The sequence below is a fragment of the Vipera berus genome (assembly GCF_964194415.1).
Source record: "Vipera berus genome assembly, chromosome: 10".
In the NCBI taxonomy this organism is placed as follows: domain Eukaryota; kingdom Metazoa; phylum Chordata; class Lepidosauria; order Squamata; family Viperidae; genus Vipera; species Vipera berus.
In genome coordinates, this window is record NC_138213.1 from 18,265,731 (window position 1) to 18,293,162 (window position 27,432).

Sequence of the window (27,432 nt, forward strand, 5' to 3'; positions counted from 1 at the left end):
CTCATTAGTTACTCAGCCTCTATTCTGCCTTCTGAAATTTTACTGGACTTCTGCTGTCCTTTTTATTTCTGGAGGTGGGAAAAACTGAAAACGCTGTTTGTCCAACTAGCCAGAAGAAAAACAGAATGACTTCGGCTCTCTCATTTCATACTAAGTCAGTATTGTTAGAGATTTGCAGGGTATATTTTACACACTCCTACCTTGGAAGCTTAGATCAGGGGTGTCCAACCTTGTTGACTTTTAAGACTAGTGGACTTCCAACTCCCAGAATTCCCTAGCCAGCATTGGGGAATTCTGGGAGTTGAAGTCTACAAGCCTTAAAGTTGCCAAGGTTGGACATTCTGACCTAGACCATACCTGGTGCTATCTAAACCTTTAATATCGAAGGGAGGGACTTTCCACATGGATTCTGTGTGCACCTTTCCCAAGCAAATTATATTCTGAAGAACCCTCCTTTTGACAAATGAGAACAAGGCAGGTGGTCTTTTAAAAATGTATTTAAAACGTGTGGGTTGTTTTTTTTTAGAAATAAAACATTTGTTGGGTGCATCACCAGAGGCATTTCTGTTAAACAAAATGGAATTAATGATTAAACATTATTTACAAGTGGTAGCTGCAAGCAGTGAGCCTATGGTAGGTTTCAGTATTCTTAGCTCTGGTGAGAAATGCCTGGCCATCTCTAGACACATGCAAACCTCTGGATTACTTCACACATCTTTGCTGCACTCCTCTGCAAACATCACAGCAGGGGTGTCCAATTTGGGAAACTTCAACTCCTGGAATTCTGTAGATCTGTGGACTTCAGCTCCTAGAAATTGTAATGCCGGGGTGTCCAACTCTGGCAGTTTTAAGACTTGTGGACTTTTAACTCCCAGAATTCCCTAGCCAGCTGGCTGGGGAATTCTGGGAGTTGAGGTCCACAAGTCTTAAAATTGCCAAGGTTGGACACTCCTGCATTAGCGAGAAGAGCCAAGTTACCTTAAGACAGCTGTTCCACCTGTGCATCTGAATGGGCCAATGAAGGCACGCCAGTAACAGGCCTGAGAAATGCCCATTTAAATGAGAATCTGCATAATTTCCACCCAGGGCTATTCCGGCTTTGCTCTGACACTATGCCAATCAATATTAGTAATCCCAATCGTTTAGCCAAGAGACACGAAAGGCTGTTTTGTGTGTGCCCTTCCACGCCACTGTAACGCTCAGCTAAAGTGGTCACCTCGTCTTTGCCACGGGGGAATAATAAGGTTGAAAGTTAGCATTAGGCACTTTGAAAGGTCTAGCTCTGGGGTTAGGAACAAACCAGGAATCATGAAAACCAGCAGGAGGCTGCTTATCTCATCCAGGCCTTAGTCACTCTGTCCAGGATGCTGGTTTAGCGCACAGGAGAGGGAGGTGAGGCCGGTGATCAGATTAGCTCTGTTGAAGCTGTGATGGGACATTTAGTTTCCAAGCCAGGCCACGTCTGGAAGAGAAGGGACAGAAGCCGCAGTAGCCACAATCTCCGCCCACAAGCCATCCAGCGTTGATTCAGAAGGATCCCGAGTTCTTTAGGCATGATTGGAGATGCTACCTTGAATGGTGGCTGCATTGCTTCCATAGCCCCTCCAGGCTCGGATGCTGAGGCAGGAACTGACCCCGTAGCCGATCATCACCAGGCAGGCAAAGAACTGGGAAAGACAAGCAGTGAACAAATTAAAGCTACAAAGCCAACAGAAGAGGGAGGGGGCTGCAGGTCCACCTGGATCTCGAGTCCATTTCCAAGCGATCTGGAACTTCAAACCTGACAGAGAAGGAAGTCTTAAGACTACAGATAGTCCTCGGCTTACAGCAGTTCATTTGGCAACTGTTCAAAGTTACAACAGCACTGAACAAAGTGACTTACGACCCTTTTTTCACCATAATTTTGGCAGCATCCCCCTTGGTCATGTGATCAAAATTCAGAGGTTTGGCAGCTGACTCATATTTGTGGCGGTTGCGTGTCCCGGGGTCACGTGATCACCTTTTGCGACCACCTGACCAGCAAAGTCAATGGAGAAAGCCAGATTCACTTAACAACCGGGTTGCTAATTTAATAACTTCGGCGATTCACTTAAGAACTGGGGCAAGAAAGGTTGTAAAATGGGGCAAAACTCACTTAACAAAAGTCTCATTTAACAGACATTTCCGGCTCGTAAGCCGAGGACTACCTGTACTTGGCAAAGGCAGAGACTTTTGATTCTTCCCACTGACTCTACATAAGCTGCCCAACAGCCCGTTCAGCTGAAGACAGTGAAAATATTTCAATTGTAAGAGGAGACAATACTGGAGTTTCTTCTAGATTTTCACAGTAAACAATCGCACAATTCACTATTCAGTTCAAAATGCAAATACGGTCGCGCAGGAGCGGAGAAACTGAAAAACAGTATCAGTAAAAAACAAATCACTCTTGGGTTGTGATCTCTGTTATTCAGACATCATAAAACCCATCAAAAATCCCTGCCCCATCAAAGCAAAATTTGGCAGGGGGGCGGGGGGAGGTGATGGTAACTTTTCCGGAAGCAAACGATGCTAAAGTTCATTTCACCCAAGACAAGCTGTTTCAAGAGCTGCTTCTCTCCATCTGGCCCCTTTCAGATGGGTTGGCCAATGACCAACTGGGGGGGGGGGAAGGGGGGGTCCAGGACCCACAGATGGTGCCAGGTTGAGGACAGCCTGATTTAGACGCTGGTGACTGACATTTGAGTACAAGCTTGCATCTTGGAAAGCAAAGGGCGCTCTGATGCGTGATGTAGCTCTCAGCTGCTGCTTCATTCATGAATGGAGATGAGCTCACTGCTGGCATAACAAGACTTGGGGCTTAAATAGCCAGCCCCGTTTTAGAGAAAAAGCACGCTACGTGATAAGGGAAAGAGGACTAGGAGAACAAGAAAGATGGGCGAAATCGTCGTATTTCGTATCATCATATGAGAAATCATATCATTATACAGTTCTGCAGAGGAATTATTGAGTCTGTCATTTGCACCTCAATAACTGTCTGGTTTGTCACTGCAACCAAGCAGGGCAGGTACAGACTTCAAGGGATAGTTAGGACTGCAGAAAAAAAAGCCATTTGCAACCAGCCTGCCTTCCATTGAGGACCTGCGTACTGCACAGGCCAGAAAGAGGGCTGAGAAAATATCTACAGACCCCTCACATCCTGGACACAGACTATTTCAACTTCTCTCCTCTGGACGCCATTATAGGACATTGCATGCCAAAACAAGTAGACATAAAGACAGTCCCCCCCCCCCCCGGTGCCATCACACAGCTGAACACCTAATTCTTACAGCACCATCTTAGGCCTACAGATATTTACCCACGTAGTAAGGCTGTATTGCAATTATCCTTCTCATATCTCATCTTCTTACCTTTCCTACTATCTTCTCCTATTGGTAGCTTATGATTTATCACTTGTTGCTTGTATCTTACAATTAATGATTGTAACTACAATTTATGATCTATGACCTATCATTTTGTTATTTGTATGTACACTGAGAGCTCGTGCACTGGAGACAAATTCCTTGTATGTCCAATCACACTTGGCCAATAAAGCCTATTCTATTCTATTCTATTCTATTCTATTCTATTCTATTCTATTCTATTCTATTCTATTCTATTCTATTCTATTCTATTCTATTCTATTCTATTCTATTCTATTCTATTCTATTCTATTCTATTCTATTCTATTCTATTCTATTCTATCCTATCCTATCCTATCCTATCCTATCCTATCCTATCCTATTCTATTCTATTCCCTGTATAAAGCAGGAGAAAACATGATAGATTTGTTAATGAAGATGACAACACTTGCTGAATTTACACCATTCTATCCTATTTTCCAGATTCTATTCTATTCTATTCTATTCTATTCTATTCTATTCTATTCTATTCTATTCTATTCTATTCTATTCTATTCTATTCTATTCTCCTATCCTATCCTATCCTATCCTATCCTATCCTATCCTATCCTATCCTATCCTATCCTATACTATACTATACTATACTATACTATACTATACTATACTATACTATACTATACTATACTATACTATACTATACTATACTATACTATACTATACTATACTATACTATACTATTTTCCAGGTTCTATTCTATTCTATTCTATTCTATTCTATTCTATTCTATTCTATTCTATTCTATTCTATTCTATTCTATTCTATTCTATTCTATTCTATTCTATTCTATTGTCTTTCTATCCTATCCTACCCTATTTTCCAGATTCTATTCTATTCTGTTCTGTTCTGTTCTGTTCTGCTCTGCTCTGCTCTGCTCTGCTCTGCTCTGATTGAGGAGAGGGACAGAAGCTCAGCTCCATTTGGAAAGGGGGGAATGAAAACTTGATGGGACTGGCAGCTGCCCCATGGCCCAGCCTGAAGAAATAACATGGCTTACTGGTTACCTACCGAGGCTGCAGCCCTTTTGTTGTAGTCCGGGGAATGGGGCCAGGAGTATGGTTCAACCGATGCAGCGCTGGTTATGAAGGCTGTTGCATACATGATGGCGGCTGAGACATTTAACACCACAAGCTGGGGAAAAGAAGAGAGAGCCATGGGATTCAGATGTGAAAATCTCTTTTAAGATTCTGGACTGGGTCTTGGCAGGATCTCAAACCAAGTTTAGCCTTCTTGGCCCCCGTTTCTTTTACCTTTTTTAATTATTTTATTTGCAACGTTAAAAATACAAACTCCAAAAAGAAAGAAAAAAATACAAAAATGTAACTAAACAAGACATAAAATAAAAATATAATGCATACAAAAGAGAAAGAAAAAAATGCACATAAATTCCCCCGCCCAGTTGAATACTGATAAATACATTTCCAAAATAGCAGTTTCCCACCCCACTTGCAAAACAGGCATACAGTTTATGTTTACAATTCTATTTACTCAATCAATTCGCGCTCTCCCCTTCCTTTTTGATAAAAAATAGATTGTTCTGACAAATTGGCTTCCTTCTTCATCTCCCTCCCATCTAAGCCAACATGCTACTTTTGGGGAAGAGGCAAAAACTTTGCTTTGATTGTACAGACACTCGCCAGTGGAGACTCACCCTGGGAGGGTTTGCTTTAACCTGTAGGAAATCTTCCTTCTCAAAGAGAGAGGAAACAGGCATTATAGGAGATATTAAGAGGCAGATTCATTTTCAGATTAGTGAAGGCCCTTTTGGGTCGCTTCTGCCACACATAGAGAAGATGTAAATAAAATACAGGACAAGGAATAGAATAGAATAGAATAGAATAGAATAGAATAGAATAGAATAGAATAGAATAGAATAGAATAGAATAGAATAGAATATAGAATAGAATAGAATAGAATAGAATATGGATGGGATGGAATAGAATATGGATGGGATGGAATGGAATGGAATGGAATGGAATGGAATGGAATGGAATGGAATGGAATGGAATGGAATAGAATAGAATAGAATAGAATAGAATAGAATAGAATAGAATAGAATAGAATAGAATAGAATAGAATAGAATAGAATAGAATAGAATAGAATAGAATAGAATAGAATAGAATAGAATAGAGTAGGGTAGGGTAGGGTAGGGTAGGGTAGGGTAGGGTACTGTAGAATAGAATAAAGAGTAGAGTCGAGCAGAGCAAAGCAGAGCAGAGTACAGTAGAATAGAATAGAATAGAATAGAATAGAATAGAATAGAATAGAATAGAATAGAATAGAATAGAATAGAATAGAATAGAATAGAATAGAATAGAGTAGAGTAGAGTAGAGTAGAGTAGAGTAGAGTAGAGTAGAGTAGAGTAGAGTACGATAGGGTAGGGTATGGTATGGTAGGGTAGAGTACTGTAGAATAGAGTAGAGTAGAGTAGAGTAGAGTAGAGTAGAGTAGAGTAGAGTAGAAGCTGGATGGGACCTTGGAGGTCTTCTAGTCCAGCCCCCTGCTCAAGCAGGAGAACCTATGCAATCTCAGATAGGAGATAGTCTTGAAAACTGGAATACTGATCCTGACAAAGAGAATACTTTAGTCCACAGATGTACTGTATAAGGCAAATCATATTTTAGTGCTGACTGACAAGGAAAGCAAATGCAGAAGATGGACAATGGAATGAGATGCAGCTATTCATCTTATTTTCCAAGGCATGAGACCTGGAGCCACTGAACGTGACACAGACGTGTGAAAGGGCGGTGCAATGCACATTAAGAGAGGAAAGGCAGCCCTTGGTTACCTCTCACTAAAACAGTCTCATCTTTTTCTGGGATCACCCAGCTGTTTGGGAAAAATTTCTGCAGCCAGGGAACCCTATGAGAAGATGAGACTGCTTTAATGAGTTGCAGGCAAGGCCCTTCGCTGGCGTTCCTGCAAATTCCATTTCTAGCTTTTTGACAGCGTGCACAACCCTAATGCTCCGGAGTGGTGCTTTCTTCCACAGTGTGCTGGTTTCCCATGACTGAAACACGATAGATGCGGTCATTCCCAGGAGCTCAGCTACCACTCAAAGAAACAACATCTGGATCACTGACAGAATAACAGAGTTGGACGGGGCTTGGAAGTCTTCTAGTCCAACCCCTTGTTCTTCAGATAAGAACTGAGTTTGATTTGTAGACATACAAATCAAAATAAGTTTGTATCCGAAGAGCAAGGGGGCTGGACTAGAAGACTCCCAACTCTGTTATTGTGTATTCTGTAAGGCAGCCACGCAGAGATGATTGGTCACATATTTTCATAAAGGCCAAACGGCGTTGGCGTGGGGTGTTTTCTGGCTGAAACAGGCTTCCTTCTCTGACGTGCCTTGAGTCCACAGTCAGCGCTGCCCTTTCAGTTGAGGAAAGGATAACAAAAGTAGCACTCTTACTCTCCTGCACCCAGGGCGAGGCAACCAGAAATGAAGAGGCGGTGGTTGGTTACATTAGGACCAGTGGTGGGAATTCAGCCGGTTCGCACTACTTTGGCAGAACCGGTAGCTAATTTTTTGTCGCCCAGGCCCAGAACGGACTTCCGGAAGTGGCATCCGCACAGAGAACCGGTTGTTCACCTACCTGAATCCCACCACTGACTAGGACAGATGAGATGGGACTCTGAAGTGCTGGGGGAGAGGGCTCTAAGTTGGAGCTGCTGATGGGGATGTAACACGAGACCCAGTTCTCTGTTATGTAACAGAGACCCACTATTCTTCCTAGCTGGACCTCGTTAGGACAATTCTCTGTGTTGCAAGTGCCTAGGGCAGGGGTCAGCAACCTGAAACAGTGAAAGAGCCACTCAGAACCGGTTCCCTCACAAAAGGAAAAACTGGGAGCCGCAAAAAATGTGTGCGCATGTGTGTACATGCGCGCATGCGCAGAACAGGGTTTGACTGAAGAGTGGAGCCAAGGCGAGATATGCACCTACCCTGCATATTTGAATTGATTGAACTTTTTTAGTCCCACTTTTTTTTTTTGGACTGCACATGGCAGAGGACTGGGAGCCACAGGAGACGGCTGAAAGAGCCGCATGTGGCTCCGGAGCCGCGGGTTGCAGACCTGTGGCCTAGGGAGATTCTCAATCATCCAGATCGTGGTTGTCCCAAAGGTGCTTTTCCAAAGGCAAGTGGACTTTCTTGGGGGGTTTTTTTCCCCTTGAAAACATTTCACTTCTCATCCAAGAAGCCTCTTCAGTTCAGAAGCTTCCTGGATGAGAAGTGAAATGTTTTCAAGGAAAAACAAACAAACAAGGAGTCCAGTTGCCTTTTGAAAAGTACCTTTCGGACAACTGAGAGTTGGAAGAAAAAATAATGAATGCATGGTATGGTTACACTGTGAGAAAGCCGGATGCTTTTTCAGTGCAAGCCCAAAAAGATTCCTTGAGCAGGCCAAGGAATCACAATTAAATCCAAAATGCAACTCACGGCACAGCAAAATGTACAAAAATAAGTTTTGCCCCAATCCAGGCAGGTTAACTCGCAAGGAAGGGGGCTTATTACTAAAAATCTAAAAGCCAGGTTTCTCACAAGCATTTCTGGTTTGTGAACGTGGTGTGCAGTTCTTCCTTCATTGTACAGGTGTAGGGAGTGCACAACTGAAATAGTAACCACAAAAGAGCTGGCAATCTCCAGCCTACTGGTTTTATTTTATTGATTAAATGTACACGCTATCCAACTTACTATTAAGCGACTGATAAAATCTATCTTTTTGGATGATAGCAGCCAGACAAATATTACTCTGCCTAGTTAATCAAGCTAAGCTATCTCAAAAGCTCATGATAAAAATGCATTCCCTTGGTCATATGCCTTAGAGCAGAAGAAGAGGGGCATAAGTGAAGGCATGATTCATTTAGGGCAGGGGGTAGGCCACCTTGGCTCTTTTATGACTCGTGGACTTCAACTCCCAGAATTCCTGAGCCAGCATGGCTCAGCTTGGAAATCTCTCCCTTTCCCCTCAGCGTGGCTGGCTCAGGAATTCTGGGAGTTGAAGTCCACGAGTCATGAAGGGGCCATAGTTCCCCCATGCTGGCTCAGGAATTCTGGGAGTTGAAGTCCACGAGTCATGAAGGGGCCTAGGCCTAGGCCAGGGGTAGGCAACCTTGGCTCTTTTATGACTCATGGACTTCAACTCCCAGAATTCCTGAGCCAGCCTGGCTCAGCATGGAAACCTCTCCCTTTCCCCTCAGCGTGGCTGGCTCAGGAATTCTGGGAGTTGAAGTCCACGAGTCATAAAAGAGCCAAGGTTGCCTACCCCTGATTTAGGGAATGACCAGGTCATAAACTTATTTCACCTCACTCAGTATTGGCTCTGTTTACCCAATTTATTTAAACAAGTTACTTAACTAGTGGCTGCACCTGCATCAAATATGAAGCTTTTATTGTGGCTAAGTGCGCCAGGCAAAGCCTATTTTGGTGAGGTCATGGTTGACAATACGATGCAAGTGCAGGAAAATGAATCAGGGCAGCAACTGAGTTCCACGCTTGGGGCACAATGCTCTTTGATCAGGAGCATCTCACAGGCTTCAGGGTGAGTCATTCTAGCTAGAGAAATCCAGGGATCTCTCCAGATGCCAGGAGTTTGCCGTTCTTCAAAGCTGAAGGGGCATTTCAGTTCTCAGCAGAGCTTCAAGAGAATGAGATCTTTTGAGAAAGATTTAAGACATGTGCAATTATTACGGATGCTCTCACAAGACGCCCCGTGATCACACGTAATTTAAGAGAAAGCAGAGGTGGACTCATTCTTCACCATTCTCTTTAGCCTTCTTTTCCCCCAGGGGTGTCAAACTCGCCACATCACGTGACGTGTCACAACGTGTCGTGACCATTTCCCCATTGCCGGAGCTGGGGCGCAGTTTCGGCATGACGCACCTGGCCCGCGGGCCAGCAGCTTGACACCCCTGTTTTACCCTATAGGTGGCCCTTGAGATGTAAGCAGAAATGGGACCAGAATCTCAGTTGTTAAGCAAAACGGTCATTGAGATGCTCACATGAATGCTTTGCTCAACAACCGCAAACCCAGCACTCACAGTTGTGGTCATTGAAGGATCCCTTAGGTTGTTAATTGGGCAGAGAGAAAGAGTTGTCAGCTGGGTTCATCTTCCCTCTGTGCACGGAAGAGAACTGCCATCCGGCAGGCTGCAGAAACGGACCTTGGATTCCGGGATGAGTTCTGTTTCTGCAGCCCGCCAGAGAAGTTCAGCTGCTCTCAGTGGGAGCTCTTCCAGCCAGCTCCCAGAGATGAGGGAGTCTTCTAGGCCAGGCAGCTGCAGCAACTTGCAACCTTTTCTGCCGGCTTCCCCATCGACTTTCTGGGGAAGCCAGCAGGAAAGTTTGCAAATGGCAATCACATGAATCATGGAGTACTTGGCAACCAATTGTTAACGTAAACTGTTAGGCACCCAGATCATATGGCTGCAGGAGGGAGTGCAACATTTTACAATGCCTAGAAGTGCTTCACGAGATGTAAAGCACCCTTTCTGAAGCCGCTGCCCCTTTGAATGGTTGTCATAAGTTGAGGACTACCTGTACATGACACTCTCTGATAGGGATGTGAAATATTCTGCCTCTTCTTTACTTCCCACTTTATTTTCCTCCTTTTGAAGGGACTGGGCCAAAAAAGCTAGAGTTTTCAGGTCTACTGCTACCTATAGTTATACGCAAGGTCTCAGGTGGGACCAGATATTCCCAGACCAAAGATTGCTTCTATGTAAACTTAAAATAACTACCTGGCTCAGGAACTTGAAAACAGACTTGAGCTTTTGGGGCAGCATTTCACCTCTCATGGTAGCCTACCAGAAGCATCTCAGAAGTCCACATATAGGAGATCAAGGTTGTCTTCCCATTCAGGCTCCTGGGCACCCAATACCTAGAGATGAACTCTTCCATGCCTGGAGGCAAGAGCCAAAAGCCACCAATAGACCTGTCCTTTAGACTTGAAGGCCATCAAGTATCCAATAATTTGTAAGAAACATGGAATTTAAATTCCCCAAAGCAGAAAGGTAAGGGACATCTTCTTACAGCCAGTAGGCAATCAACTTTTAGTGTAGCTTTATTCTCAGAAATAAAGATTTTAAGCTAACCAAGCCACATCGGAGACGTTTTAGCCAAGTCAAGATGAGGAGTCCAGGGTCAGGAGATCTGACACCGCACAAGCACCTCAAAGTTAACCCCACCATGTTACTATCACTCAGCAGTGAAAGGTCCTCCAGTCCAACTGAGCTGGTCAAAGGCCAACTGGGAGGAAGCTAAAACGACATATTCCCCTAGCCTTCCACACTCACCACAATAGGCCAAGGGATCATGTAGAGTTTCAACTGAAGCTGAAACAGATACATCACAAAGAGAATGACCGTCACCATCCAGAAGAAGATAGCTACAAACATCACCCAGCCATAGGATGGATAGGGTTGGTAGTACGTGTCGGCAATCAGGGCCCACACCAAGCAGCCCAGCACCTGTGAAAAGCACAAGAAAAAGAAGGTCACACTCATCCTGGGATCTGATCACTATCTTCTATAGCCTATATGCATTAATTATATATTAGTTACATATGCCGAAGGAGCCGCGCATCTCTTTAATTCTCACTGAAGGAGGCTGCCAAGCAATTGCTGAAACTCAGTGGGTCTCTGGGTATGTCTCGACTAACAAAGAGAAGGGCTAGGAGTGACATGAGTCACTCACTCCCTGAGTCCTTCAGGAGAAGGGCGGTATACAAATAAAATTATTATTATTATTATTATTATTATTATTATTATTATTATTATTATTATTATTATTATTATTATTATTATTGTTGTTGTTGTTGTTGTTGTTGTTGTTGTTGTTGTTGTTATTATTATTATAGCAGGGGGTTGGATTAGATGATCTCCAAGGTCCCTCCCAACTTTTATTATTGTTGTTGCTGTTGTTGTTGTTGTTGCTGCTGCTGCTGCTGTTATATTATCTTTATTGTCATTTTTTACTGTGAACACACTGGCCCACATTAAACATGAAATTCTGTTGCCTGTAGGCTGAAACAGGAAATAAGATTTGTCCCGTGTCTGGGACTAAGCAAGTGTGCAATCCAAAAAAATTTACACACACACACAGACACAGACACAGACACAGACACACACACACACACACACACACACACACACACACATATGTATGTATGTATGTATGTACAGTAGGTAGGTAGGTAGGTCTTGGCGTATTCAGGTCTTTTCCTGTGTAAGATAGTGTCTTGGCGACATTTCAGTTATACACACACACCTATGCCCATACATATATATATATATACACCTATCACCTGTGCCCATACATATATATACATATAGATATAAATCACTGTCCATTTTGAACACATAGAGGAAAGAGGAAACTTGAGAGTTCACAAGGTTGAGGCTCTGTGGAACAAAACTGTGGCTGAATCTGGATTTTCTGCTTCGGATAGCACGAAGCCCCCCCCCCCCCGTTCTTCCCAGAAGGTCACAAGGAAAACAGGTCATGGAGAGGATGTGCGGCGTCCCAGACAATCCTGCGGTCCCAGCTCAAGCATCTCTTATATGCCATGTCCTGGATGGAAGGGAGGGAGGGAACCGCCAATCATCTTTTCTGCCATCCACACCACCCTCTGCTCTCCAAACCACCTGACGTAATGGATGGCAGCTTATCAAAGAGAGAGAGATGCAAGCTAGAACTGAGGAGAAATTCCCTGACAGTGAGAACAACTAAGCAAAGGAACAGCTTGCTTCTAGAAGTCGTGGGTGCCCCATCGCTGGAGGTTTTCAAGAAAAGTGTCAACCATCCCACTCAGTCACCTGGCAAAGAAAGACCCCCGACCATTGGTTTTTGCCAGTGTATCCTTTACTCAGTGGTGGGATTCAAATACGTGAACAACCGGTTCTCTGTGTGGATGCCGCTTCCGGAATCTGGGCCCGGGCGACAAAAAATTAGCTACCGGTTCTGCCGAAGTGGTGCGACCTGGCTGAATCCCACCACTGACCAGAGGGTTGGACTAGAAGACCTCCAAGGTCTCCTACAGCCCTAGGATTCTATATTCTACAAAGCTCTTAGTTGCAGCCACGAGACAGCCACAGAGCTGCCAAAGAGACATTGTTTGATTCAACAGAAACCCTCTGATTTCCCCCAATTCTTTCGGCCTGGACAATGGTGTCCTTTCCTCCCCACCCCACCCCACCCCTCCATCAGCTCCCAGAACAGATGAAATACAAGCATTTCTTTTCTTTAAAAAGAAAAAGTCCATTTGTTTAGGAGCTGAAAAAGTACAGCATAAACACAGCTCTTGACTGAGCCAAGGTTCCCACAGTGGCGTAGCTCTGGATGAGAGGTTTTGTCCAGTAGAAAAAAGATTGGGTATCGTTTCATTTTTTTTCCAGAAAGGGGAAGAAAGAGGGAGATTTATTTTAGAATATTTGTTGCAGTTCCTCCCCCTAACCCCCACCCCCCACCCCCGCTTCCATTTTTGTGAAGAGCAAAACAAGAGGCAATCCACAAAAAAATAATTAGAGATAGTCTGAAGCAACATTTCTCAACCTTGGTGACTTGAAGATGGGTTGACTTCAACTCCCAGAAAATGGATGGAGGTCAGTTCCACCCATTTTCCAGGAGGAGGAGGAGGAGGAGGAGGAGGAGGAGGAGCAGCAGCAGCAGCAGCAGCAGCAGCAGCAGCAGCAGTAGCAGCACAATGGGGTCCTTGATGCTCTCTTATTTTCCTGCAGACCAGGGACCCCACAGTTACACTGCTGATTTGTGGTCTCTGAATTATTCACACGACCGCCACGATTTATGCTATTCTACAAACCAAGCCACGAGACTGCAGTTCGACGCAGGGGCTGTGGAGTGGGAGGCTGCCAAGAAAATCAGAGTCTGGGTAGCTTTAATGCCCTGTTCCCTAGATATCCCAGCAGCCATGAACTTCCTGCTCTGGGATGAGATCAAATTGTAGGTGTTGGCTAGGAATCCAACCAGGACTTTTCCGTAGAAGAACAATGATCGGATGGAGGCCAAACAAGCAAAATAAAGAAAATAACTTATCTGGGTATTAGCCTCATTCCCAGGGTTCTAATTATGGTCTATCAGGAGTCTTTGATGGAAAAACAGACCAGCGATATTAAATATAGCCTCTAGACCAGGGCTGTCCAAACCCGGCAACTTTAACACTTGTGGACTTCAAGTCCCAGAATTCTAGGAGTTGAAGTCCACAGGTCTTAAAGATGCCACAGTTGGACACCCCTGATCTAGATTATATTCACCTCCAGCTCTGTGTTTATTAGGGCATCATGACTTTGGTGGGTCTAGACAAGATGTGGTTCCTGACTGCCCAACTGAAACTCCAAGTTGTTCTATGTATAGCACATTACAATGACACATGCACAACAAGACAGGCTTTGGGTCCTCTGGTTGCAATCATAATCTGGATTTTTTTTTATCCCCCCGCTCCCTTCCTTCCTCACTGGTATCCCCCCTCAAACTAATCTCTGAGTTTGTAGAAGTAAAAAAGTTGAGGCAGGAAATTCTCTTTTGTATTTTACCGTGCTGAAAAAAGGTTGGAAGTCACTTGTGGTTTTTTTTCCCTTTTTCCTTTATCCCTCACTCCTCCTCATCCTCCTCTTCCTTTCGTCCCACTTCCCATTTCCCTATTACCTTGATTTGCATGTCTATATTTTACGTTACTATAATATCTTAAGGGAACGTGGTGGCTCCGTGGGTTAGGATGCTGAGCTTGTCGATCAGATGGTCGGCAGTTTGGCGGGTCGAATCCCGAGTGCCGCGTAGCAGAGTGAGCGCCTGTTACTCGTCCCAGCTTCTGCCAACCTAGCAGTTCGAAAGCACGTAAAAATGCAAGTAGAAAAATAGGGACCACTCCGGTGGGAAGGTAACGGCGTTCCGTGCGCCTTTGGCGTCTAGTCATGCCGGCCACATGACCACAGAGACGTCCTCGGACAAGCGCTGGCTCTTCGGCTTTGAAACGGAGATGAGCACCGGCCCCTAGAGTCGGAAACGACTAGCATGCATGTGCGGGGGAACCTTTACCTTTACCTTTTTAATATCTTAATAAAAATGTATACTTAAAAAAAACCCTTTCCAACTCAAAGCATGATGGTGTGGTCTTTTGCAAAACATTCTGCCTTCAGCAAGGCCCACAAAAGGCCGATGTTAGGACAAGCTTGGAGATGTAAAAAAACCCACAAAAAACAGCTGTTTGTTTGTCTATGGAGATTCTCAGTCATCCGGGTCATGGTTATCCCAAAGGTGCTTTTTTTCACAAGGCAACTGGACTTACTTGTTTTTCTTTGAAGACGTTTCGCTTCTCCTCCAAGAAGCTTCTTCTTTCCTTCCATTCCTCACCATGCAGTCAGAGCTGAAGAAGCTTCTTGGAGGAGAAGCGAAAGGTCTTCAAAGAAAACCAAGGAAGTCCAGTTGCCTGGTGAAAAAAAGTATCTTTGGGACAGCTATTTGTTTGCTGGTTTAGAAAATGTATTTGCTGCCTACCTCATACTCAATAACTCTGGGCAGCTTACAACAGAACAACACTGGAAAACATTAACATTATCCACCATAAAAAAACACAGCGGATAAAAACATTAACAGTGTGAGAGCGATTTATGGTTAGCAGATTTTACTCAAATTAACCAAACTTTCATAGAACATAAAACACAGAATAACGAAATTGGAAGGGACCTTAGAGGTCCTCTAGTCTAACCCCCTGCACAAGCAGGAGACCCTATACCAGGGGTAGGCAACCTTGGCTCTTTTACGACTTGTGGACTTCAACTCCCAGAATTCCTGAGCCAGCCACGCTGAGGGGAAAGGGAGAGGTTTCCATGCTGAACCATGCTGGCTCAGGAATGCTGGGAGTTGAAGTCCACGAGTCATAAAAGAGCCAAGGTTGCCTACCCCTAGTGTAGACCATTCCAGACAAGTGGCTCTCCAGTCTCTTCTTAAAAGCCTCCAGTAATGGGGCACCCACAACTTCTGGAGGGAAGCTGTTCCACTGGTTAATTGTTCTCATTGTCAAGAAGTTTCTCCTTATGTCTAGGTTGGGTCTCTCTTTAATGCAGCGGTCCTCAACCTCGGCAACTTTACGACTTGTGGACTTCAACTCCCAGAATTCCTCAGCCAGCATGTTGTAAAGTTGCCAAGGTTGAAGACCCCTGCTTTAATGACATTCCACTGGTCGCTTCTTGTCCTGCCCTCAGGTGTTTGGTGCGAATCAATTGACTTTTTGCGCTTCACAGTTTGGTGAGAGCAAGTGGAAAGAAATTCATTTCCCATTCATGCTTCCCTTAAGGGCTAATCCTTGCTTGAAAGCTGCTGCGGCCTCTTCTCCTGGCCTGCTTGCTTTCAGGTTGACTTCTTTGTCTTTCCTCTTTCTTTCTTCTTGTAGCTTTTGTTCCCTCCGTGGATTATGATGAAACATTACGAGACATTGAAAGCCGAATAGTTCTTCCGTGAGAAATACAGGTTAGGAAACATCCAAGCAAGTGTGGATCAAGTAGCACGTTGAAAGAGGTTTCTGAATACAAGGAGGTAAATATGCAGCTAGTCCTCCATTTGTGACCATTTTTGAATAAAATGGCTTAAAGGCGAATGGGCACTCTACGGTCCGTAAAGGAGAACAGGTTTACAGGTTTACAGTTCATGAAGTCCTCGGCAAATTGCTACGCCACCACTCCATGGTCATATGGTCACATGTCAGCACATGTCCCAAAGGTCTTTTTCAGGGAGTGACTGGACTTCCTTGTTTTTCCTTTGAAGACGTTTCCCTTCTCATCCAAGAAGCTTCTTCAGCTCTAATTGGAGGGTGGGGAATGGAAGGATTCCTATTCCTTGCAGACAGCTGGTCGTTTGCCTTCTTTTAAAGAGTCCTTGTGGCCACGTGAAGGCTTATCAGTGTCCTCAGGGTCAGCTGAGTGGTGCAAATGGGTGTGGAGCCTTCTTGGAACTGCTGAAGGGACTGTCTTGTAGACTGGAGATAGAGGATGTCGTATCCCTCCCCCTCTGTTGAGAGAGGGCTGTTCAATTTTGACAATTTTGAGAGGCTTCTTGGATGGGAAACGAAAGTCCAGTTGCCTCGTGAAGAAGCACCTTTGGGATGTGTGTTCTCTGGTTCCCTAGAAAATCTGCGCGAAGCAACGCCAGATGTGATCGCCTGGCTAGCTGAACTGGATATAAAGTTAGGAGTCCACTTCCATACCTTCGTAGAAATTTTACTTAGAATTACGTAGTCTGTGTACACAGGCAGTCCTCGGCTGTTCGTATAGTGACTGTCTGAAGTTACAACGGCACTGGAAACAAGGGACTTCTGACTGTTTTACATACTTACGACCGTTGCAGCCATGCCCGTGGTCACGTGATTTACATTTGGATGCTTGGCAACTGACTCACATTTATGACGGTCGCAGCGTCCTGGAGTCCTGTGATCCCCTTTTGCGACCTTCTGCCAAGCCAAGTCAAGGGGAAAGCCGGATTCACTTAACAACCGTGTTACTAACTTAACAGCTGCAGTGATTCACTTCACAACTGTGGCAAGAAAAGTCATAAATTGGGGCAATAACTCACTTCACAAATTTCTTGCTTAGCAACATGAATTTTGGGCTCGATTGTGGCCGTAAGTCGAGGACTACCTGTATATGTTTACTTCTCTTCTGTCATGTTCTCATCACATGCTAAATAATAATAATAATAATAATAATAATAATAATAATAATAATAATAATAATAATAATAATAATAATAATAATAATAATAATAATAATAATGGACTGACAGCGAAAAGCAGGTACCTGTTACGCTCCGAAGTCTGATAAACTGAAAAGGATGTTCACAGCAGTGTAAATAAGTCGAATTTCTGTGGTGAGGTCATTACACAACCAAAGCACCATTTGTGTAATGAGGTCATCACACAGTTGGCAGCAACTCATACGAATGGTGTCATCTGGGTCGCTTGCACAACCATGCAGATGATGTCATCTGCACCAACTGTATGTAATGGTCTCATTGTGTGACTGGCTTAATTCCCAATTTAGTCTAGTTTGTGGTAAGTGCACTGTCCTGTAATCCATTAAATCAAGGCACCGATTGCAATTTATAGTATGGGTGTGTGCGGGCTTGAGTCCGTCTTCCATGGAGTTTTCTTGGCCATCTTTCCAGAAACAACTTTGCCTTGCCTTCTTCTACTTCCTCGGGCTGACACTTCCCCACCTGGCCAAGTCACACAACTTCATTACAGCCCTATTATTCTAGACCAGGGCTGTCCAAACCTTGGCAACTTCAAAGCTGTGGACCTCAGCTCTCAGAATTGCCCAATCAAATTCTGGAAGTTGAAGTCCACAAATCTTAAAGTCTTCAAGTTTGGAGACCCCTGTTACAGGATTAAAAGGTAATGGTTCCCTCGCACATGCGTGCTAGTCGTCTCCAACTCTAGGGGCCGGTGCTCATCTCCGTTTCAAAGCCGAAGAGCCAGCGCTTGTCTGAGGACGTCTCCGTGGTCATGTGGCCGGCATGACTAGACGCCAAAGGCGCACGGAACGCTGTCACCTTCCCACCATAGTGGTCCCTATTTTTCTACTTGCATTTTTTTCGTGCTTTCGAACTGCTAGGTTGGCAGAAGCTGGGACGAGTAACAGGTGCTCACTCTGTTACGCGGCGCTCGGGATTCGACCCGCCAAACTGCCGACCTTCTGATCGACAAGCTCAGCGTCCTAACCCACTGAGCCACCGCGTCCCTTTTTGTTACAGGATTATGAGAAGGTAAAAGGCATTTCTCTATCTACTTTCTTTCTCCACAAAGCAAAGGATCCAACTCAGCTAGAATCCCCCCAAAAAAACCATCTCAGAAGAACGGACAATCCAACTGCTGCTAGAAAACACCTCATCCCTTCCTGGGATACTGGTCCAACTTCTCTTGAGGTTTGAGGTTTATCTGTGTCCTTAGGGTCACCTGAGTAGTGCGAATAGGTGTGGATACGACATCCTCTATCTCCAGTCTACACCACAGTCCTTCCAGCAGTTCCAAGAAGGCTCCACACCCATTTGCACTACTTAGGGGATCTTGAACACACAGACAAACCTCCAAGTGGCCTCAACGACTCTCTAAAAGAAGGCAAATGACCAGCTATCTGAAAGGAGTATAAATCCTTTCATTCCCCACCCTCCAATCAGAGCTGAAGAAGCTTCTTGGATGAGAAGTGACATGTCTTCAAAGAAAAACAAGGAAGTCCAGTTGCCTCTTGAAAAAGCACCTTTGGTGTGACCTATATTATTTCAGATAAATGGTTGTCCAGTCTCTTCTTAAAAACTTTCAGTGTTGGAGCACTCCACAATTTCTGGAGGCAAGTCGTTCCACTGGTTAATTGTTCTGTCGGGAAATTTCTTTTTAGTTCTAGGTTGCTTCTCACCTTGACTAGTTTCCATCCAATCCTTCTTGTCCTGCCTTCTAGTGCTTTGGAAAATAAGCCGGCTCCCTCTTCTTTGTGGCAGCCCCTGAGATATCGGAACACTGCTATCATGTCCCCCCTCGTCCTTTTCTTCATTAAACTAGACATACCCAATTCCAGCAACTATTCTTTAGATGTTTTAGCCTCCAAGTCCCCCGATCATCTTTGTTGCTCTTCTTTGTACTCTTTCTGGAGTCTCAGCATCTTTTTTACATGGTGATGACCAAAACTGGATGCAGTATTCCAAGTGTGGCCTTACCAAGGCATTGTAAAGTGCCTTCACGTGATCTTGATTCCATCCCTTTAGCAGATGGAGGAGAGGATGTTGAGGTGGGGGTGGGCACCTTTGAAGCACCCACTCTCATGTCAAGGGTCTGGGGAGGCAACTGCCGCACGAAAGTGAATCAGCATCCAGAAATTCATGTAGGAATTTGCTTGAAAACATTTCCCAACTCTGCATACTGCACCATCAACTAACTAAAGGAGATGGATTAAACCAATACATAAAAGTATCCCCCAAACCAGGGGTAGGCAACCCTGGCTCTTTTACGACTCGTGGACTTCAACTCCCAGAATTCCTGAGACAGCCATCCTGAGGGGAAAGGGAGAGGTTTCCAAGCTGAGACATGCTGGCTCAGGAATTCTGGGAGTTGAAGTCCACAAGTCATGAAGGGGCCATAGTTCCCTATGCTGGCTCAGGAATTCTGGGAGTTGAAGTCCACGAGTCATAAAAGGGCCAAGTTTGCCTACCCCTGGTCTAGGCCAACCTTGGCATCTCTATGATTTGTGGACTTCAAGTCCCAGAATTCCTGAGTGAGCATGGCTCAGCTTGGAATCCTCTCCGCATGGCTGGCTCAGGAATTCTGGGAGTTGAAGTCCACCAGTCATAAAAGGGCCAAGGTTGCCTACCCCTGGTCTAGGCCAACCTTGGCATCTCTATGATTTGTGGACTTCAAGTCCCAGAATTCCTGAGTGAGCATGGCTCAGCTTGGAATCCTCTCCGCATGGCTGGCTCAGGAATTCTGGGAGTTGAAGTCCACCAGTCATAAAAGGGCCAAGGTTGCCTACCCCTGCCCCAAACTAAGGAAAACCAGAAGGCGCCTGGGAGCACGTTTTCCAATTAACACATTTTAGGAAAAGCCAGGTGCTTCCCTGTTACTTTTGGCTACCACAAACTAACACAGCTTGCCTGCTGCAAAATCTGAGCAGGGGATGGTGGGATGGCAGGGGTGGGGGGGGGGGGTGCTGTCATGTGAATGCAACCATTATGCATTTCCTTAGCAGGAATACAAATGATAAAAGATTATATAGATTGAACAAACAAAGAAACAAATAAACAAACAAACATGTATGCTGTAACTCAGGTTTGTGGGAAGATTGACAAGTCTGTTTAGCTACCATCGGGTCTCGGTTTACTGAAAACAACTCCGGAGTTGTATGAAGTGTTCTGCCACCCTGATCTTTTTTTGTGGTGTGTCCATTGTCCTCTCCGAACGCGTGGGAGGACTGTTTGGCACTTTCCAACTCTATACATTTTTTAGAGGAAGGGGTCAAGACAAGAATTGGGGAGGGTTTTTTGAGAAACAGCATGGGAATTTCCTGACATTATCTGCTCCATTCCCCCTTTGAGATGATGGATACCTCTCTGCTCTGGATAAATGTTTTCTTTTGTGGTTTTAGGACAGACAGGAGTTGAAATTTGCCCTTTATTTATTATTTATGCATTAGATTTTTATCCTGCCTTTCTTACTTTAAGAAGTAGCTCAGAGCAGCAAACATACATAATACTCTTATTTCCTCCTCTTTTGCCCACAACAACCTTGTGAAGTGGGCTGGGCTGAGAGACAGGAACTGGCTGAAAGTTACCCAGCTGGCTTTCATGCCCAAGGCAGGACTAGAACTCGCTGTCACCTGGTGTTTGCCCCCAGTCGCCTAGCTGACTTTCGTGCCTAAGGCAGGACTAGAACTCACCATCTCCTGGTGATTGGTCCAAAGTCATCCAGCCAAGCTTTCACACCTAAGGTGGGACTAGAACTCCCTGTCTCCTTGTCTCTAGCCCGGTGCCTAACCGCTAGACCAAATTGGCTCTCGCAGGGAAGCACCCCCACCCCACTCCTCATAGCAAAGTCTGTGTCCCGTGAGCTTTGCATCCTAAAGCCCAACAGAGGTAACGCGATTTACCCCTGTCCCTTGGAGACCTGCGGCCTTGCAGCCCAAACATCTCAGCCTTGGAGAGAAGAATCTCCTTCTCGTCTTTTCCCAAGTCTGTGCCCTCCAACTGGTTGGCACTCTAAAGCTCATACCACAGGGTGACCCAGCTGAGCACCTCAGTTGGTGTAAGAATGGTGTCCTCTGTCTACGGCCCCACTCTCTGGTCTCTTGGAAAATGCCATGGGAGTCTCAGCTACTCTTGTTGCGATCCAAACCAAAACAGGAAACACCGTTCTCAGTAGAGAGCTTGATTATTATGGGAAATACTCTAGTCTACTCCAGGTAGCATTATTCCACTTGCAGGAAGGTGTGGAAGTTTATACAGCCAAGAAAAGAATCTCTGCTTTTCCCTGAAGGACTGAAGGCTACTCCACCCATCACAATTTGACAGGGCGGGTTGAATAGAATAGTATGGTATGGTATGGTATGGTATGGAATGGAATGGAATGGAATGGAATAGAATAAGGAATGAATAGAATAGAATAGAATAGAATAGAATAGAATAGAATAGAATAGAATAGAATAGAATAGAATAGAATAGAATAGAATAGAATAGAATAGAATAGAATAGGATGGGATGGGATGGGATGGGATGGGATAGAAAATAGAATGGAATGGAATGGAATGGAATGGAATGGAATAGAATAGAATAGAAGAATAGAATAGAATGAATAGAATAGAATAGAATAGAATAGAATAGAATAGAATAGAATAGAATAGAATAGAATAGAATAGAATAGAATAGAATAGAATAGAATGGGGTGGGGTGGGGTGGGATGGGATGGGATGGGATGGGATGGGATAGAAAATAGAATGGGATAGAAAAGAGAATGGGATAGAAAAGAGAATGGAATGGAATGGAATGGGATGGGATGGAAAATATGGTAGGATAGAATGGGATGGGATGGGATAGAAAATTAATAGAATAGAATAGAATAGAATAGAATAGAATAGAATAGAATAGAATAGAATAGAATAGAATAGAATAGAATAGAATAGAATAGAATAGAATAGAATAGAATAGAATAGGAATTGGAAGGGACCTTGGAGGTCTTCTAGTCCAGGCCCCTACTCAAGCAGGAGAACCTACACCGACTCAGACAGGTGAATGTCCAGTCTCCTCTTAAAAATCTCCAGTGATGGAGCACCCACAATTTCTGGTGGCAGGCTGTTCCATTGGTTGCTTGTTTAAAGGCAGAAATCCTGGAAGCTTCTACTCCAGTGAACCAAGGTGGGAAATAATGGTGCTCAACTACCAGTTTCTGGGGGCAGCATGAGAGCCCCCTCCCACCTTGCCCCAGTAGAACCCGTGGCCCTGTTCGGAGGTGGCCACGTTTCATATCTTAGGCTGAGACTGAGACTCTGAAGAGAGCAATACCTTATACAGGGAGTCCTCGACTTACGACTGTTTAGTGACCGTTCAAAGTTACAACGGCACCGGGGGGGGGGGAAATAATGACTCGGGACCGTTTTTCACCCTTACAGCCATCGCAGCGTTCCCCGTGGTCACATGATCAAAATTCAGACACCTGGCAACTGGCTCATACTTGTGACGGTTGCGGCGTCCCGGGATCACGTGATCCCCTTTTGCCACCTTCTGACGAGCAGAGTCAACGGGGGAAGCCAGATTCACTTAACAACCGTGTCGCTAACCTGACAACTGCAGCGACTGGCTTAACGACGGTGGCAAGACAAGTCATAAAACGGGGCAAAATTCGCTGAACCATTGTCTGGCTTAGCAACGGCAAAATTGGGGCTCAATTGTGATCGTAAGCCGAGGACCTCTTGTAGCTTTTTTTTTCCCTTTAACAAAAGGGAAGATGGGGCTCCTGGCCGTATTCCCACTCCTGACAGGACTGGGGGCTTCCTTCCCCCTCCCCAGAAGCCCCCCACCCACCTCCTTCTCCCCTGAAGTCCCTCTGTCCAGCTGTCTCTCTTCTCCACCGTTCCTCTTTCTCCTTCCCTGGGATGCCCTGCTCTGCAAAGTCAGCCTAAGATGGACCCCCTCCACCCCCCCCCCCACCCCAGTCATTTTGCCCCTGATCAGAGCTCCCCATCTTTAGCATGGCAAAGTTTATTGCTGGCTCTGGATCACTCAGCCCAACCCAAAGTGGCTGCTGGGGTCAATAGTCCTGGGGGTTCCTGCCTTGGGGGGGGGGGCTGTCTGTTTCCAGGGGTACATTCCAGTCTTGGCCTCCTGGCTGGGGAGGGAGATTACTTTCACTCCCCTGAGTCTTTCTATTGAGTGCCTTTCTGGCAAAATGGCCCCCACGGCTGGGGGGAAAAAAACACACGACACTTTTGAACATTACAGGCAGAGCGTACAAAGCAACGTAGCCTGGTGTACTGAGGATGTTAGATTTTATTAGTTTTGGTCAACGGCTAGGTTAAAAAGAAAGCAAAAAGGGGAGAAAGGGGAGGGAGAGAGGGAGAGAAGAGGGGAGGGAAGGGAGAAAAGGGAAAGGGAGGGAGAAGGGAAAGAATAAGGGAAGGGAGAAGAGGGGAAGGAAGAGAAGAGATGAGATGAGATAAGGGAAGGAATAAGGGAAGGAATAAAGGAAGATATAAGGAAAAAGGGAAGGTGGGGAGGGGAGGGGAGGGGAGGAAAGGGAAGAAATAAGGGAGGGGAGGGGAGGAAAGGGAAAGAATAGGGGAGAGAAGAGAAGAGAAGAGAAGAGAAGAGAAGAGAAGAGAAGAGAAGAGAAGAGAAGAGAAGAGAAGAGAAGAGAAGAGAAGAGAAGAGAAGAGAAGAGATAAGGGAAGGAATAAGGGAAGGAATAAAGGAAGATATAAGAAAAAAGGGAAGGTGGGGAGGGGAGGGGAGGGGAGGAAAGGGAAGAAATAAGGGAGGGGAGGGGAGGAAAGGGAAAGAATAGGGGAGAGAAGAGAAGAGAAGAGAAGAGAAGAGAAGAGAAGAGAAGAGATAAGGGAAGGAATAAAGGAAAATATAAGAAAAAAGGGAAGGGAGGGGGGGAGGGGAGGAAAGGGAAGGGTACTACAAGATCAAGTGCACCGACACGATATGAATAAAACAAGGGTTAGAATGATGCACACTAGAACAAAAATTCTTAGATAAAGCGCCTCTCTAAATTTCTAAAGCGGAAGCAAATATTCAACTTAGAAGGAAGGTATAATATAAACAGAAGTATTCTGCACCATTAAAATAAAAAAATCTGGAGTATTCCTCACCAGGAACTGAAAAGAAGACTGCTATGAAAGGACGAAGTTCAGCTGGAAACTAATTGTCTATATATATTTAATTGCCATAATTGTATAAAACGTAGCTTTATGGGACAGGACTGTTCTTAGCTAGAAGAAAGGCCGTATAAAGTTCCCAGGCAAGGCCAATCCGGCAGGGGAGCGGGTGGGAAAGTGTCGGACGGGGGGGGGCGGGTTGGGAGACCCAGATTCGGATCTTACTCGGGCCCCGGACATCCCCCCCCTCTCTCAGACCAGCCTACCTAGCAAGGAGATAGTTGTAAGTAGGAGAGGGAAACGCCTTGTGGTCCCCCCCCCCGCCATCCTTTCTCCCGGGCGCAATAGGGAGAGAAAGCAAACCCATAAAGGCTGCGGGTGCTTTTGTCCGCATCTAAGTTAACGGACGGTTCGACGCCCAGACATCGAGCTTCTCGCAAGCCAGGATTCAGGGTTAGCGCTGCGTTGAAACCGGTACCCTTCAGCAAGCCCCGGGAAGCAGCTGACCCGCTTCTCCCCACCCACCCACCCCCGTGCAAAGGGACCGATCCAGAGCGCAGCAAGAGCAGACACCTTCCCCCCCCCTCCCCGTCCGCTGGAGAGAGGGCAGAAAGGCGGCTTTCCCGGGCTCGGGGCGCTCTGCACGAGCTCAGAGGCACGCTCGGATGGATGTGTAATAATTTAATAATAATAATAATAATAATAATAATAATAATAATAATAATAATAATAATAATAATAATAATAATAATAATAATAATAATAATAATAATAATAATAATATAAAGTTGGAAGGGACCTTGGAGGTCATCTAGTCCAACCCCCTGCTCAGGCAGGAAACCCTATATACCATTTCAGGCAAATGGCTGTCCAGTCTCTTCTTAAAACCCTCCAGTGTGCGTGTGCGTGTGTGTGTGTGCGCGGGTGGCGGCGGTCCGCTACTCACGATTTCCACGGCCATCAGGATCCCGACGGGGGACCGGAGGAAGTCCAGGTCCAAGGCGGGGGCGTGCAGGGCCGGCTCCCCGGCGGGGGTGCTGGTGCGGGTGTTGACTTTGGCCGGGAATTCGGCCATCCCGCCGGCGGCGACCCCCGGCCCGGAGGAGGAGGAGGAGGAGGAGGAGGCGCTGCGCCCGGGGAAGCCGCTGCCAACGGCCGGGGGAAGGATCGGGCCGAGGCCGGCCGGGGAACGCAGGGGACGCGGCGGCTCCGGAGCTGGAGCGCTGCTGCCGTCGGGGTGGCGCTGGGGCGGGGATGCCCGGGGCGCGGCCGGAGGGGCGCTCCGGCTGCTGGTTGGCGGCGCCGGGAGGCGGAGGAGGAGCGAGCCGGGCGGAGGAGCCGCGTCCCCCGCAGAGCCGCGCAGCCCTTTCCCTGAAAGCTGCGGGGCGGCCGGCGCTCCTGCCTTAACAGAAAGGAATAACAAAGAGTTGGAAGGGGCCTTGGAGGTCATCTAGTCCAACCCCTCCCTCTTAGGCGGAGGACCCGCAGGAGCCCCCGAAATTGAGGACCAGACGCTTTCCTGCCTTTCCAAATACGGGTTTGTTGCTCCCCCCCCCCCCGGCCGCCTTCACACGACCACCGTCGCATCCTCCGCTTCCAGGAAGGGCGCTGGCTGGGTGCGCGCCCGCAGCTCGACCTCCTCTAGAAAGGAGTGCAGAGAAGAGCAAGAAAGATGCTCAGGGGACATCTAAGGAACGGGGGGGGGGCTGGAATTGGGTATGTCTAGTTTAATGAAGAGAAGGGGAGTGGTGACATGCTGGCAGTCTTCCAATATCTCAGGGGCTGCCCCAAAGAAGAAGGAGTCAAGCTATTCTCCAAAGCAGCTGAAAGCAGGGCAAGAAGCAACGGATGGAAACTAGTCAAGCAGAGAAGCAACCTAGAAATAAGGACAGTGAGGACAATTAACCAGTGGAACAACCTGCCTCCAGAAGCGGTGAATGCTCCAACCCTGGAGGTTTTTAAGAAGAGACTGGACAGCCATTTGTCTGAAATAGTATAGTGTTTCCTGCCTGAGCAGGGGGTTGGACTAGATGACCTCCAAGGTCCCTTCCAACTATGTTTTCTGTTATTCATGCTCTTTCTGGTTCACTCAACCCACCAAAGCATTAACTAGTCCCAAGATGTGAGGCGGGCAGCTGCTGTCTCTCCCCCCCACCCCAACAAGGATGGAGGCAGAAATGCAACAGGTCCAAACAAAGTCGGCCTAGTCACAGCCAGGTTCACGCAGTGCTTTATTGCTTTATTGATAGGTGAACTCCCCTGACTGTAGCTTAATCCGCAGATATGGAGTTACCTTGGTAACAATGTGTTGCACAAGTACATTAATCGCAAGGGAGTCCCTTAGCTAGCAGGCTAAGCCAAAAAAGAAAGTTGACTGATATTGCCAAGGCCTGAAACCCAGAATATAAAATTAACCAGCAATTATTTATTTATTTATTTAGTTAGTTAGTTTTCTATACCGCCCTATTCCCGAAGGACTCAGGGCGGTTTACAGGGCAATATTTAAAAAACACTATAAAATGAAGATGAAAAATAGAATTAAAAAGAATTCAATTAATTAATAGCCCAACAATAAAACAATGTTAAGCACTTGGTTAAGCACTTGAAACTAAAAACCCCCTCAGTCCAGGCCAGATAGATCGAAAAGCCAGGTTTTCAGGTCCCGGCGAAATGAGCGCAGGTGGGGGGGGCAGTCCGGAGTTCCACAGGTAAATCATTTCAAAGGGCAGGCGCGCTCACAGAGAAACGCCCTCCCTCTGGGGATCACCCGCCGGCATTCCCTGACCGGCGGCACCCTAAGGAGGCCCTCCCTATGGGAGTGCACAGGACGATGGGAAGTTGATGCTGGCAGCAGGTGCTCCCTAAGATAATCCGGGCCCATGCCGTGTAGGGCTTTATAGGTCATCACCAGCACCTTGAGTCTCAAATTTGAAAGGTGAAGGCCCTGGTGCTCTCCTAGCGTGGTGGTTTTCTTGCAAAGGTTTCATTTCCATCCTTCCGAGGTAGGTAAAATGAGGACCCAGATTGTTGGGGGCAATTAAGCTGACTTTGTAATAATGCTGCTTGGGGGTGTGTGAAAGCCCTAATAAGCAGGCATATACATAGAATGAAGGCTACTGCTAAGCTTG

General features: G+C 45.9%; 1 protein-coding gene across 2 annotated transcripts in view; it reads right to left on the reverse strand.

Moving 5' to 3' along the window:
- Positions 1 to 25,512, reverse strand: part of PLLP (plasmolipin) — a 286,192-nt gene extending 260,680 nt beyond the window's left edge. The window contains exons 1-4 of one of the 2 annotated variants that reach the window (XR_014027542.1): positions 25,251 to 25,512; positions 10,736 to 10,909; positions 4,443 to 4,565; positions 979 to 1,667 (exon numbers count right to left, since the gene is read on the reverse strand). Coding sequence is in view for 1 of the 2 variants with exons in the window: in XM_081336247.1 (XP_081192373.1) it covers positions 1,548 to 1,667; positions 4,443 to 4,565; positions 10,736 to 10,909; positions 25,251 to 25,379 (546 nt within the window). In the remaining variant the exon portion in view is untranslated. Of the gene's footprint in view, positions 1 to 22; positions 1,668 to 4,442; positions 4,566 to 10,735; positions 10,910 to 25,250 lie in introns of those variants that run through there. The other variant, XM_081336247.1, reaches the window with a different exon arrangement.
- Between the last annotated feature and the right edge of the window lie 1,920 nt (positions 25,513 to 27,432).